Source organism: Podarcis liolepis, assembly GCF_965112155.1.
Source record: "Podarcis liolepis genome assembly, chromosome: 3".
NCBI classification, from domain to species: Eukaryota; Metazoa; Chordata; class Lepidosauria; order Squamata; family Lacertidae; genus Podarcis; species Podarcis liolepis.
This window is the reverse complement of record NC_139557.1, coordinates 28,603,525-28,618,819: the sequence shown is the minus strand read 5'-3', so window position 1 is coordinate 28,618,819 and position 15,295 is coordinate 28,603,525. Positions and strand designations below refer to the sequence as shown.

The following is a 15,295-nucleotide window of genomic DNA, read 5'->3' as shown; positions in this document are numbered from 1 at the left end:
CATGGATGCACATCACACTGCCCCTCCCCCGCATATCCTCACTCCTGACCTAGAAAGCCCAAGAGCAAAAATGGCACATTATGTGGATGTTATCCTCTTCCCTACAGGTGATGCAAAGCTGTCCAAAACCTACCAATGCTTCCTACGGCTGCTTGGTATCAGTGGAAGTGAAGCAGGTTCAATATCGGGTTGAGCAAACCTATATAAGATGCACTATTACAATTCAAATAAGCTTTCCTCCCCTTTTAATAAGAGCAAAGCTATGGAGAATATGTTCATTTTTATTTGTAACCACTGTCATATTACGGCTGCATCCCTTTTGTTGCTCTGGGAACTGTGTGCTGTGGAGCACCTGTAGGACTTGATGCCTTGCAAAAGAAGGAGAAGGAGGAGGAGGAGAAGGAGAAGGAGAAGGAGGGAATGGAAGCAATGCACTGCCAGGAAAATGGTGCAATGCTAAATCTTTTTCCTCCCACTGAACAAATGGAAAATGCGCTGTCCTGCCCTGTTCTGCAACAAGCTGGTTTGTGCAACACCTACTTAAGAGCAGCAGTAGGGAAATTATGCTGCAGATCTAATCCCGGAAAGAACTGAGGCTTGTTTCCAGTCACAGTTCACAAGGCAAAAAATAAAGGTTTGCCTCAGCTGGAACGCGCACAAAAACAGATAGAGAAAGTTTCCTGCAGCTCCAAACTGCACCAGAGGCCCTTGCAGAGAGCAGATCTGATTGACCTACTCTGGAAGAGATGCCAATAGTCCCCACAAGTGTCCTCTGGGCAGCATTAGGCAGACAGGCAGCTGTAATGCTGCCGCACTCCACGCGCATAACAACCTCTCACAGATGCTCAAAAGCCCCCCTCCTCCCCTAAAGATTCTGCTGGCTGCCTCTCCTTCCCAGCCTCCGCCGAGCTCAGCTGAGCTCTGAAAAGCAGCTGCGCCAAAGGAGAGGGAGAGCAGGGAGACAGAAACCATCATACTGGAGGGTGGGGAGCAGAGGGAAGGACCACAGGGCGCAACTAGGAGAGGAGCTGTAGCTGTCGGGGAAACAATACAAAATTATTTGGAGCCAGCTTGGTTAAACACAGCGAAGAAGAACCCCAATATTTAATGGTTCCCCCTCTCAAGTAGCTTTGAGGCTTTGCAGCTATGGGTTTCTTTGTGTGGATTAGAATGGGCTTTACTTAACTAGCCCTAGATTGCTCTGACAACGAACACCCCATAGCCACCAACACTAGCAAGTTTTGCCTGGATAGCTACTTCCATTGCAGTCAGGACTTAAGATGCAAAAAAACCCACTGGTTTCCCTTATCTTGCAGTCATACCCTTAACCCCCTAATTCTCGATGGGTAGTGGCTAGCTATAATTATTTGATAAAAGAAAGGCAGCATTCAGAACTGCTCTCTCATTACATGTTATGTTCTACGAGTTGAAGCAAAGTCACTGGAAACAGGGCCATTTCTACACTGGGGTGTTGTAACATTGCTGAATATTTTTTATTTCCCACCCCACCCACACATTTCTCCCTAGCTCTGCCATTGTCAATGCAATGAGGACAGGGAGGGGTGTCCCTGTTAAAAGTTGTACGAGGGCATTAGTGTATTTTGGTCAAAGTAATACCAGAGAGAGCGCGGACAAATGTTTTATCGTGTTTTTAATAATCTATTGAGACCTTTGCATCAGTTTAATTCTTCGTCCAGTTCTTTCTGATCCCAGTACATTCTTGGGTACTGTACCCCAAGAAAGCGTCACACTTCCACCACGATGCTCGGGTTGTCTACCTCGTAATAAGTGCCTTGCCTCTGGCTGATTCAAGCCCACAAAGATTGGCTGGACCTTCAATTACTCGATGTAACAGGAGGAAGACTAGATTTATATGCAGGCAATTCAAGGGAGCGTGTCAAATTCAACCTAGCCTGCCTGGACCCAGGTGGCTTTCTGACGGTATGGAACCAGTCAAGAGACCTAAAATAAACTTTGCTAAGGGCACAGCACAACAGAAATTTGTCAAGAATGTCAATTATCTTAAATGGGGAAAAAAAGAAGTTTGGCTTTTAACCAGGCATCAGTGAACAGAAAGACTCCATCTGTTCATGGGTGGGACTAAGATCCAGCACAGCATCCATACATGTGATCAATTATGTTGATCAAAAAATATTTTATTCAAGTTGACACCCCTGCAAGGATCACAGGGTGGTCTACAATACAAAAACACAAAACATAGTAACAAATAAAAACAATACAACCCCCCCTTTCGCTCTTGGGGAAATATTGGGAAAGCAGAAGCCCTGCAAAAAAATTAAATGTGGCATTGTAGGGTGGAAAAGCCTTTACAAAACCCAACAACCTAACAGGCAACTGACAGCTTAGGGGCCAAGCCACGGGTTCAAACAAGAACCCCAAATGTCAGGTAGATCGCCTTATGGGGACAATGAGCTGAGTTTTAAGACTAAATGCTCCTTTGGTTTCTAAGCACCGCACTGCTATTATCATAAATCTGTCATTCTAGAATGGCAGCGATTTTCCTTTTTTTGAAAGTGGAGAGAAGATTGTGATTTAATGCATCGCCACGATCAAAAGTAAAAAGCAAATCTGCGAAATGATTCCCAGCAATCAAAATACAGGGGTGCATCATTTTAAAGGCTGTACGAGCGGTAATGCCACTGTTTTAACAGCTACAGAGCAATCTTGTGAGAACTTCTGACAGTATTTGGGCAAGTGATAAAAATACACCAACTGTGGAAGAAAAGGCTTTAGGGGTTGTGCCTACCTTGCCTGTTCTCTTGGGTAATGTTAGTCATGCTTCCATCTTCTGCAAAGCCACATTCCAAGTTATCCAGTATCTGCAATGAATATTTTTTTAAGCAACTTTGTTGTGTTTGAACACCATTCCAGAGTGAAAGCAAATATTTGTAAACTGAAATCAGTCACAGTCACCATATTCAAAGATTCAAACAGGGCTCTCCACCCCATGGGAGCAACTTTTGAAATCACCAATCTATTGGAAGTAATAGGAATCACCCTTCAAATCAATGAAGAAGAAAAAGAGAGAATGCTTTCATACTGCTGCTTGGCTGAAATGACATACACCCAAGAGTTAATATTCTGTGGACAAATGCCAGCTCCCTCGGCCTGAAAGAGAGATGAGCACCGCAACCCCATAGTCACCTTTGACTGGACTGAACCGCCCAGGGGTCCTTTACCCTTTACCTTATTCCGAACATAACTGGAGAAAAACACGTTAGGCAGGATATCAATTATTTCCTTCAGGGGCGGGTTATTAGCCTGTACAAAACGAAAGCAGTGCAACACAAACTGAAGTAAGCATATTCAGTGTTGTGAGCTGCTTTGAGGACTGTATAAATCCACTCAACAAATTTGTCATCCGTGGAGCCAGTCATTGCTCACCGGTGATGACAGCCCAGTGAGGGTTTCCCATTTGGGCTGCCTGCCAGTGACTGAGACTGTGCCTGCCACAAGACCTGGTTGGTGGGCTTCAATCAGACAGGCGGGTGACACCATTGTGCGGGCAGAGTGTTTGGTTCTAGACCAAGGAGATCAGGGTTCAAAGAGCTGGCCAGCAATGAAACCCTGTAACTGGTATGGGGCCAATCACAGCCTAACCCACCTCCTAAGACTGTTGGGAGGATAAACTGGGATCGTGCCCGTGTACGCCAGCTTGGGACGACTTGGAGGAAGTGAGAGATATGTGGACATATGGAGATGAAGCCAGAGCTCACTGAGCCCAGTATTGCAGCAGAGCCGTCGGGCAGAGAGCTTTCTGAACACTTGAAGAGATGCCAGGGACTGAATCCAAGATATTCTGCATGCTAATGTACATGCTGGCCCCTTTCCTGCAATAGGTTGGATCTGACATTATCTTTCCGTTCACAAAAGGGACAGCAATTCAGTGGAGGCTCTCACTGGTGGAAACAGGGGTGGGGAAGCCACTCTTGCTGATTCCCCTGGAAGCCCCCTTCTACAGTTAGAGGTACTTCCAACCATCTGGAGCAGTTGTTGAGGAAGGCACAGGGGACTGGTGGGAGAAGGCAACCGAGAAGCATGCTGCAAGTGAAGGCCCCTTCATGGAAACTCTGGATCTGAGCCAATGCAATAAAATAAATAAAATACAGGCCGATTCCAAAAGAGGTGTTAAAAACAACCACCACCACCTAACCCAAATGTTCTCTCTCTTTGGTAGTTTTATAGCTTCCAGCAGGGGCTTCATTCCTAGTTAAACAATGATCTATCCTGTATCACACACGTTTTCTTTCAGAACGATTTCTGTGATTAAAATGAAGTCTGGGCAAGCTAAAATAAAGATGGCTGTGATGATCTGGAAAATTATTTGGGCTGCTAGCTTTGAATGGTTTTGTGCCTGAAATTATAAATCAAACCTCCCATCTGCATGGAAGAAGATCTTCGGTTCCCTCCGTGACGCCTCAAATACCATCACTCCTAAAATCATGATTTGTAGCATCCTTTGGCCTAAGAGAACTAAATGAGACTCATTCCAGAGCACTTGTACTTTAATTAGCTAGTCGTTTCTGCTGATCAGCAAATATAAGGGACTCCCTCTCCTGGGGACAGAGTGCACTGTTTCGGTGCTGATTTCGGCTCCTGCTGGCTGAGAGACGGAAGGCCCCAGCTGCAATTTGCATTTAAAGCCCCATCATCCCACTTTAATCAGCCATGGCTTCCCCCAAAGAATCATGGGAACTGTGGTTCATTAAAGGTGCTGTAGATTCCTTTGACTTCATTGTGGCTGAAATGTAGCTTGAAAGGAATGTGGCCTTTGGGTCTGAAACGGTTTCCTCACCCTTGTCGTGGAACTTCATCTCGTCACGTCTCTTGGACATGATTCTTCAGACATCTTCCCTGCAATCAGTTACAGGACAGGTATCTGCCCACAGCTTCCACAACAAAGGCAGAGGCAAAGTGTTCACTCAGTTTCTCCTCATCCTCCTCTGTCACTCCTTCGATGTGTGAGGGCCCAACCATCTCCTTACTAATTTCCTGATGTTCTTAGAAGACATTTTCACTGTGGGGTTTAGCAATATTGTCTTCCTCTTCTTTCACTTGCCTTTACCACCAGCTTACATTTGCCAGGAATTTATTTTCCTTTCTGCTCTTCCCATTTGGGCAAAGCTTCCATCTTCTGAAAGAAGACTTCTTCTTTTTTAATTTTAAGGTCACACATACATTATTACAAGTGTTAAAAAAAGGTTCTCTGTGTTGCTTCATGAAAGTGTTCCTGGCATTTTGATGAAATATAGAACTGTGCCTTTGTTCCTAGGATGAATTTTAGATGGTGCATCTTTTCTGTTGAGTAAATATGTAGCCTATAGGCATTATCAGGACAAAACACATGGGAAGATGAGAATTGAATATTCTACACTTCAGGAGACTCGGCCTTGCTTTTTTATATATTTGTAAGGCATTTTTTAAAGCTCTTAGTTGTGTTTTTTTTTGTTTGGACCACTGGCCTGCCTAACATAAATCAATATACTTTTGTACTGGGGAGCCAGCGTAGTAGGGAATTGTCTTCAGGCAAACAAAAACTGCACTGTGGATGTTAATTTATTTCTCCCTCCACCCCCATTCATCTCTGTGAAAATGTTCGTTCGAAAATCTAGCTGGGACCACTTAAAGACTGACACTGGTGAAAGAAGGCATTCACCTTGAGACATATTGGGGGGATAGGATGTAAAAAGAAAAAGAAAAAAAAAGAAACTGCAAGTTTGAATTTGGTCCAGTAAGACCCCCAAACTCTCCAATGATGATTTTGGCACAAGATTTGCTGTTTGCAGAAGAGCAGTGTTTAGCCAGGCTTCCAGCTAGTTTTTAAATATGCTGGTGCAGACAGATTAGCTTTTCCATTTTCCTTGCCATGTTGAATGGAAGCAGTGAACTGAACCACTTGAAATTACACACTTGCTGGTTCTCACGGTGAGACTTGCCAGGGATGGGGAAGCTGTGGCCCTCCAGCTATTGCTGGACTACAATTCCAATCACCCCCAATCATTAGCCATGCTGTCTGGTGCAGATGGGAGTTGTAGTTCAGTCGCATCAGGAAGGCCACAGGCTCTCCAACTGCAGCAAAGTCTTTCCCATCCCTCTTGCATGCATATGTGTGAATTTGAGCTGTGATGATTAGCCTATCCTGATAAGGATAGCACCAGTATTCTGTGCTCTGGTAACCTCTAGAGGCAAACTAAGGCCTGGGGGCCGGATCCAGCCCAATCGCCTTCTAAATCCGGCCCGCAGATGGTCCGGGAATCAGCATGTTTTTACATGAGTAGAATGTGTCCCTTTATTTACAATGCATCTCTGGGTTATTCGTGGGGCATAGGAATTTGTTTATCCCCCCCCCCAAGGTCTGAGGGACAGTTTGCTGTAGTGCGGTGTAGTGGCTAACAGCGGTAGTCTCATAATCTGGGGAACCGAGTTCGTGTCTCCACTCCTCCACATGCAGCTGCTGGGTGACCTTGGGCCAGTCACACTTCCTTGAAGTCTCTCAGCCCCACTCACCTCACAGAGTGTTTGTTGTGGGGGAGGAAGGGAAAGGAGAATGTTAGCCGCTTTGAGACTCCTTAAAGGGAGTGAAAGGCGGGATATCAAATCCAAACCCTTCTTCTTCTTCTTCTCTAGAGGTTAGACTACTGCCATATTTTACATGTGGGATTGCCTTTGAAATCAGCAAGAAGGCAACCAAAAACATCAGAAAATCGAGGTACCTTCCATAGGAGAAAAGGGACGTTTTAATATTGAGGAAAAAGAGGACTAAGAGGGGACAAGGCAAAAGGTCTTACTCAGTGTAGTGCTACACAGGATAAGCACAGAACAAGGTCTGCTTGTGCAGTGAGACGTCCCCCACTCCGGCACCTGTGCCCCCTGGAACCTGTTCTGGGTCTTTTCCCAACCTTCCAGAGAAGATTTAGGGGATGCAGGGAGAGGAGAGGGGGGAAAGTCCCGTTGTGCAGGTAGACCTTGTTCTGTGCATGCTGCAACTTAGCTGCATCTTGTGCAAAGACTTGATATGGAAAAGTGTACAGAGAAAAGGTCCCTCCTTTTATCATCATACTAGAACTCACTGAATTTATTGGCAGCAGATTGAAGGAAGTCAAAATAAAATACTCTTCACACAATACAGCCGACTGATGGAATGGTAGTGGCCACCACCTTAGATGTCTTTAAAAGGGGTCAGACACATTCATGGAAGTTGGGCCTATCAGTGATTAAGTAGCCTCCATGTTCAGTGAAAGAACGGCCCTGAGCAAAAGTGGCTGGGGACCAACCAGAGCAGATGCCTATAGCCTTCATGGCCTGCTTAAGGATTTGATGGAGTCATCTGCTTGGCCTCTGTGAATGAGGCAAGACTTTTGGTCGGATCCAGCTGGATTGTTCTCATATCCAGGATCGGGTTTGTTTGGTTTGATGAAAACAAAAATTACCAGCATCTTATTAAATGAGAAGATTGATATGTTTTAAAGTAGGATACACTGCTAACATTTAACTCTGGATATTGCCACCCTACAAGGTTTGTTTGTTTGTCTGTCACATTACTAGGCTGATGGTTTGTTTAAAGTGAAAACATAACTGAGTAGCAATGGCCTTTGAAATACAGAGTTAAGGTGTAACGGACACTCACATTTCTAACAGCAAAATCTTAAGATTTCGGAGCACAGAGCATGAGCCAGTCAAAATGAAGCGCTTTCAAATTCCACTGAGTCTGGAAAAGAGCAGCTTCTTTTAAGCCTACCCTGTCTGTCGAAGAATTATTGCATCATAACTGTGCAATGAATGACTGAAGCTTGATGGCTGCTCCAGACATTCTAAATACTCTGCCTACAGAAAGCGCAAGGCTACTGATGCCCAAGTATTGAAGAAAGATTGACTGCCCTTTACCTTTGTGCAGATTGTTTTCATACTGTGCAGTCTATCAAGCGATTCTTGAGGATTTCCGAGGTACTGCTGAAGTTCAGCATGCAAAATCCTCATGGAGAAAGGAACCATGGAACCTAGAATGGTAACAAAATGGATGGGTTGCAATTATTGTAGTTATCGGTACGGTCCACGTCTATCACAGGCATATGCTCTCTGCATTTACTCAAGGTAAGGTTATGTCACTCTGGAGACATGATCTATACAGGCCTGAAACAAACCTTTGCATGGAACAGCAAGCTGTAGATTTTGGGACAGCTGCCCACCCCTCTCCCTGCACTCCGTCACCCTTCTTCATTGTTGCACTTCATGAATTGTTTGCCTAATATCTTTCCCTAAAATTTCAAGATTTAAGTTATCTGAGGAGGTGATGAGCAAATGAAACCAGACCAGTGTTGAGCTGCGGTCTCCGTTTTATCTGTGAAACCGTAAGTGGAATTTGAGTTCTATTTACTCACTGATTTTTGTGAGGGTCTGAATGCAAACCAAATAAGGTTTCCGAGTTCTACACGTCCGTATGTGGCTGCCAGCCATTGCGATTTTACTATTAATTGAAGAATCATTAGTCACTTTCGGTCTACAAGGGTCATTAGAAGTCATTTAAGACTTTTCCTTTAGGGAAACCAGGTCTTGTTGTACTTGAAATATTCCTAACAGGTACTGCATCTCATTTTTTTTAAAGGTTTGAGCTTCTTTTTGGATGTCATAAAATCATTGAGTTGGATTGAACCATTTGAGTCATTTAGTCCAACCCCCTGCAATGAATGTCTAACGATTCCTTTACACAATGTTTTAGGACCCAAATTTGCAAAACATGAAACTTTAGGGCTTAGAAAACAAATGAAAGTATTCTTTATACAATAACAATCCAATATATTTTTGCGAGGAGAATCCCTCTGTTAGGAACACACCAAATTGTCTAGTAGCCCAGGGTCTTTCTTGCTGACTTATGAGCTCTGCAATGCTTTCCTAACTACTTCAAATAACTTTATTCCTCTATTTTGTGTCCCCATCATTTGTTCTTCTTGTCCTTCGTGGCTGTGGCTCTAAAGCCACAGTTTTCAGGTCTTATTACAGCACCCGGGCTGCTCACAATCCACTTCTTTTCAGACCTACTGAGTATAAAAGCTTCACTCCACAGACAGATGGATAGTCACTATGCCACAGAGAGAAAAATATGACTTCACTAGCCCTGAGAATGGTTATTAAGCAAAGTTAATGATCCTACATGCTGCTGCATGGAAGGCCAACTCATTAGCAGAGAGGTTAGTGTGCAATGGAAATCCATATCGCAATCAGAAAGATGTAGCACCAGAGCTAATCCCACAGCTTCATTTTAGAAGTGGCAAATAAAGTTGGCAGCCAACCAGCACTGAAGTCAATTTCTTACAAAATGGGAGTTACTACTTGGCTCACTTCAGATTCGGGGGGGTGGAATCTTATTTTCCCACAGCATCTACACCATGAATCCTGGACGGCACAGGAATGGGAGCGACATGCATGAGGAAAAGGCCAAGCACCCGAGTTCTGCTACTTCAGAGCCTGGGAGTTTGAATTTATTTATTTTTAAGAAGGTCAAGAGTGGAAGGTGCAATGTATTCAGAGGTAGGCTGGTTTCCCCCACTTTGGTCTTGGAAAAGATGGTTTTCCTTTCTCTCATTCCTCAGTTACATCCCAACTAGGCAAAAATACCAGGACTTTTACTTTCATAGTAATATCTTAAAATACAGTTTTAAACCAGAGATACTGATAGCTTCCTTTATGATTTTGCTAAAGCATGCTGTCACTTGCACTGCAGGACAAAAATCTTGTGAGCTTATGAAAATACAGTACTATTTAGTGACGGGGAAAGTCGGTTAATGCTGTGTCAAAATATCTGGATTTAGATGTGTAACTTTTGCATCAGCAAATTTTACTTTAGAATGAGACAAATGCACACATAGAATCACAGAAATGTAGGGTTGGCAGGTACCCCAGGGATCATCTAGTCCGAGGTTTCCCAAACTTGGGTCTCCAGATGTTGTTGGACTACAACTCCCATTATCCATACCCAGAAGGACCAGTGGCCAGGGATGATGGGAATTGTAGTCCAAAAAAACTAGTCCCTTAGTTCCTCTCTCTCTCTCTCTATCTATCTATGTATTTATTATGGTTATTTATATCCTACTTTCCAGGATACGCATCCTTCCAAGGTAATAAAATTGCAGCCACACAATTAAATCATAACAGTTCATTACCATTCTTTCCACAGGGCAGCAGATAGTAGGCAAAGTCCTTCTAGAACAGCCTCTGAGGTGGTCTTCACCTCAATGCAGCAGAGCGAGAGATGGGGAACAGGGCTACTCCATCAGCTCCACTGAGATACCAGTTACATTTGAAAGTTTCTGCTTCTGGACTGGCCATTATTTAGGCTATGGTAGGCTATTGCTTAAAAATATACACCACCTATTTTGTACCAAATATTGACACCCAGCACCAAAATAAAATAAAAAAGACTGCAAGACAAAGTTATCCATATATAAACTATATAATATTAAAATTTTAACCACAAATAATACTGTCCCTCTGTAGCCTGTTCATTTATTTATTTTGAATATTATTTTCAATTTTGCACTGACAGATTTCTAATATGATCTGACTTAAAAGCATAATGAAAGGATTAGGCTACTGCAAACTAGTTTTGTGGTTCTGGAATAATTTTTAAAAACTCAAGGAAAAAAACCAACTGTTTTCTGTCTTTTTGGGGCATATGGGGAAATACACACACACACACACACACACACACACACACACACACACACACCACTAACATCCAAAAGCAGACTCCTTCAAAATAAAGAATAATCACCACCTCTGAATTGCTGCAGGAGAAAAACACAAAGACAGACCTTGGGAGCACAGGAGAGGTTAGGACAAGTTAGGGAAAGTCTTTCGAGAAGGTAGATGGTTGCGAACCTTTCTCGTCAAAAATCTGCAAGGCAAAACCATGTTGGCCAGGAAAGTTTAGGGACGTTAAGTGCTCCAGAAGCTGCTCAGTCAAGTTTCACAAGAGCCACAGAGGCAGAAAGACCAAGTCCTAATAGGACACTTCTGAATAAAGACCCACCAGCTTTGCTTGGTCTGCTTGTCCTACAACCATTGTATGACTTATCAGCCTCCAGGTAAGACTGTTTGTGCTGTTTGTAGTGTGAGTTATTGCTTGATTGCTGGCTGAGTGAATGTAGCTGGGGTGAAGTTGTGGCCCAAGACTTGCCTTACTTTCACAGGAGGCCCTGTCTTGAAATGAGCGACCACAAAGGGGTTTGCCATTTTTTTGAGGGGGTTTGTGTGTGTCACATTGGGGTGATACAGGGGCAGGGGCACCCTGCGCTGTCAGCCAGGATACAGAAGTGCAGGCTGCCTGAGAGAGCTTTTCAATCAAAACCTTGGTTGAAACAGCAAGACTTAGGGTTTGTGGCACAATGACACGGCCACGTTGAACTTTCTTCCAGCTTCAAATTAAAAAGCCAGGACAAAAAGAGGCTAATAAAGGAGAGCCCATTCCCACAGAAAAGGGAAATCTAGTTGTTGTAATGAACAGACAAGGAAACAGGTAACATGAAAGCCTGCCTAATTAATCGTAAACAGAGGCTGTCCTCAAATGCTCATGAGGACAGATTTAAAAGCTGGACAATGCCTCATAGTTCACCTGTGAGTTTCTGGCAGCGTGACAGACTCTGCGATAACCAGGATTATGAACTATGAAAGGGGGGGGGGTGGAATCACACTGAGGAGTCTTATATAAACAAGGTGCATTGGTTAGTCACAGCATTCTAAAAGAATTATGCACACCTACAGGTTTCTCACAGTGGTAATAACCCCTTTTCAAAATAAATCTCCACAGTTCCAGAAGTCTCTGAGAAGTTTTAAGCAAGGGCTGGGTTGTTTTTGCACCATGCGAAACATGGAGGACATCTCTAAGACTGTTAAGCAGTTAACTGTGTCTACAAGTCAGTGTTTATTATAATGGTCAAATGCATGATGGCATAATGCTTCTGCATAATGTGTATCTACTGTAAAGCCAGTAAGTGAGGGATATGAACAGGCTTGAGAAGTATGTGCACATTAAGGATCCTGCTGCAACACAGTCCCTTTCAGACGTTAAGAGATGTGCTTCTCGTAATGTCTGAAGCTAGCCTTAAGGAGACGGCAAAATATCCATCATTCTTATGGACAGGTTGTGAAGAAATGATCGTCTGAAGATTCTGTTTACAGAGTCCTTTTTCGCTCCCCTCCCCACCTTGTTCCTTTCACTGAGACCTGGGCCACCCAGATTTAGAAGGAAAGAAAACAGAGTCAACTTTGATGAATTTGTATCCCCAAGTGCCACACTTTGCTCCTCTCCACAGGAGTAAATAGTATAATTATTTGAGGGAATCTAAAGGGGTGAAACTTCAGACTCCACTAAGGAGGAGGCTAAGCCAGTTTCCTGCCTTAGCCATTAAGAGGTAAGCCTGCTCCTATCTAAATTATCACTATTCTGGGTATTTCCTTATCACGCTAGAGAATGATGGCACCTGGAAAACGGCTGTACACAGGATCCTTTTTAAAATGATGATCATGGGCAGGATTCATCTAATAACTATTATTGCCCCATCACCCCCTCCTTGTCCTACAAAACCAAACTCCAACTCATCAAAACATGGCAGCAGGTTAGTGCAATCCAATACTTAGTGCAGTAGAAATTAAGGTGGGGTTACCTGAGGTCTGGCATACATAAACATGTGCTCTAATCTAGGACAAGATTTTCAAAAATGAGAATGGGTCAGATAAAGATTGAGGAGAAAGCAGCTTTTTTCATGGCAAGTTATTTGGAGTTAAAAAAAGAACAGACACACATAAGGAAAACGACCAACCAAAATGTTACAGTCAGTATGTATAGGATACTTTGCAGCTAAAATGCTATGGTTAGAAACCAAGACATGCAAACAACAAAATCAGATTTCCATGAGCACAAACAAACAAAAAATCCCTGTCCTTATTTTAGTACTCAATGTTCTATGTAAGGAACTAATGAATAGCCTGGGAAAATAAGGTAAGCAAAAGTGTTGACTTGGTCAGCAATCTGGGTGGAGACAACTTGGAGTTACCATGTGGGAGCATGATATGCATAGAGTTGTATTTGTTCTTTTTAAAAGGCTTTAGGCAAATCCTACGTCATGTGGGAACTAAAGATTCCAAGGCAAGGAGAAAGGTGACAGAAGTCAAACTGGGCTGCAGAGGTGAGGGTACAGCATTAAGCTGGTATTCAGGAAAGTAGGAACAAGGGAGACAAAGAGCAACAGAGGAAGAAGAGAAGATGTTGAGCAATGCACAGGCAGGGAAAAGAAACAGAGAGAGAAATAATACTTGGGTGGCAGTATCACCCTCGGCTGTAGCAATTATATAGAATCAGGACCAAGAACACAAAACTCACTGGGCAGCGCTAGGAATAGCTGCTGGGTTTACAAAACAGAAAAGTGTATGAAAAACATCAAGAAAGCAATGTAATTATAGGATGGAAAGAACTTTAGCCATAAGGATCTCCAGTGCAGAATTCTTCATCTTGAGGAGAAGCATATCGCATTCTCCAGCAGGTGTGAAGGTACTACTATTAGTAAGGCCGCCACTAGAGGGGGAACAAAACACATCCTTCAAGTGGGCCTTGCCAGCTCGCATACTGAAAGCAAAGTATTTTCTGCTATTTCTCCCCCTCGTGTCATAATTACTTTACCGAAACACTGGAACACCTACAGTTGTTTCAACGTTTTAGAAGTATGTGATTTATATATATAAAAAAGAGACGCAAAACTGGAAAATATTTTTTTCTTTTTTAAACCAAGCTCTTGAAGCAAAAGGAATACTTTTAAGTCCTTGTAAAAGATGGAAGAGGATGGAAAGATAGACCCTTTTAAAGCCACGTGACAGCTGCCACATTCTAAACGCTAGATTTTTTTTCTAACGCAGATGACCACGGCAGGGTAATCGTAATTGCCACACCTATGCTGGAAATCCTTTGAGCGATGAAGGTGGTCCTGCCAATCGTATGCTGGCTCAGGAGCACTGCTGGTGCCTGTGACAACCTCAAGCCGGTGGAGCTAGCCTGTGAGTTCCTTCTCTTGACAGAAGGAAAGAGGACTTCCTTTAGTTAAAACCACTACACCAACCCAATGATATCTAGCATTTCCAAAGAACAAGCAATCGCCGGAGAATTTAAGGCTTGAAAAGACCTGAAGGGCAGCAATATCCTAAAGCTACACTTACTATCAAAATTAACCTTTGCTTTCTCGTCAAATTGCCTTCGCAGGGCAGGTAGCCTGACAGCAACCGCCTACTAGAACTAAAGAAAGAAAAAGAGCATTACAAGCAGAATGAACGAAAACCATACCTTGAAATAGTCACTAAAGCCAGGCAATCTTTAGGGCGAGCAGGACAGAATAGAAAATTTAAGTAAACAAGATCTAATTGCATCTCTGTAATGAAATAGATACACAGGCAATTGTCACGCAGGTTAATGTACAATCTCTGGTGCTTCTTCCTCCCCAAGGATGGGGAACATCACATGTGAATGGCAGGATGTGTTTGCCATAAAGAGAGGAGTATATGGATGCTGGGGTGTACACTGGGATGCATTCATCGGCTGTTATGTTCTGTGTGGGGTGCGATGCGTACAAGAGCTGGAATCTGGCTCCTACCAGACTAAATACTAGATGAGGAATGTGAACAGGCACTAAGATTTTATACAGACAAGATCTGTATAGTAAAAGCTATGGTTTTCCCAGTAGTGATGTATGGAAGTGAGAGTTGGACCATAAAGAAGGCTGATCGCCGAAGAATTGATGCTTTTGAATTATGGTGCTGGAGGAGACTCTTGAGAGTCCCATGGACTGCAAGAAGATCAAACCTCTCCATTCTGAAGGAAATCAGCCCTGAGTGCTCACTGGAAGGACAGATCCTGAAGCTGAGGCTCCAATACTTTGGCCGCCTCGTGAGAAGAGAAGACTCCCTGGAAAAGACCCTGATGTTGGGAAAGATGGAGGGCACAAGAAGAAGGGGACGACAGAGGACGAGATGGTTGGATAGTGTTCTCGAAGCTACCAGCATGAGTTTCACCAAACTTCAGGAGGCAGTGGAAGACAGAAGTGCCTGGTGTGCTCTGGTCCATGGGGTCACAAAGAGTTGGACACGACTAAACAACAACATGGACTGCATACTACATAGCATGTAAGGTAGGCTATGAAGAGCTGGCTGTATTTTAATTAACAAAAGTAGATGTCACAGAAAGAGCTGTGGGATTCTAGTTGGAGAAAGGGGATGAGGGAAAGTGAAAAAGACA

General features: G+C 43.4%; 1 protein-coding gene and 1 long non-coding RNA gene across 12 annotated transcripts in view; one reads left to right on the top strand and one right to left on the bottom strand.

The window, feature by feature from the left end:
- Positions 1-15,295, bottom strand: part of TRAPPC12 (trafficking protein particle complex subunit 12) — a 208,379-nt gene that overhangs the window by 17,981 nt on the left and 175,103 nt on the right. For all 11 annotated transcript variants that reach the window (XM_083495570.1, XM_083495562.1, XM_083495566.1 and 8 more), the window contains 2 exons: positions 7,906-8,018; positions 2,768-2,840 (listed from right to left, as the gene is read on the bottom strand). In XM_083495570.1, the coding sequence (XP_083351696.1) occupies positions 2,768-2,840; positions 7,906-8,018 (186 nt within the window). The remainder of the gene's footprint in view (positions 1-2,767; positions 2,841-7,905; positions 8,019-15,295) is intronic.
- Positions 8,029-14,314, top strand: LOC310703469. Its single transcript, XR_014524161.1, has 3 exons — positions 8,029-8,369; positions 9,395-9,546; positions 10,223-14,314. It is a non-coding gene; the product is annotated as an uncharacterized lncRNA (long non-coding RNA).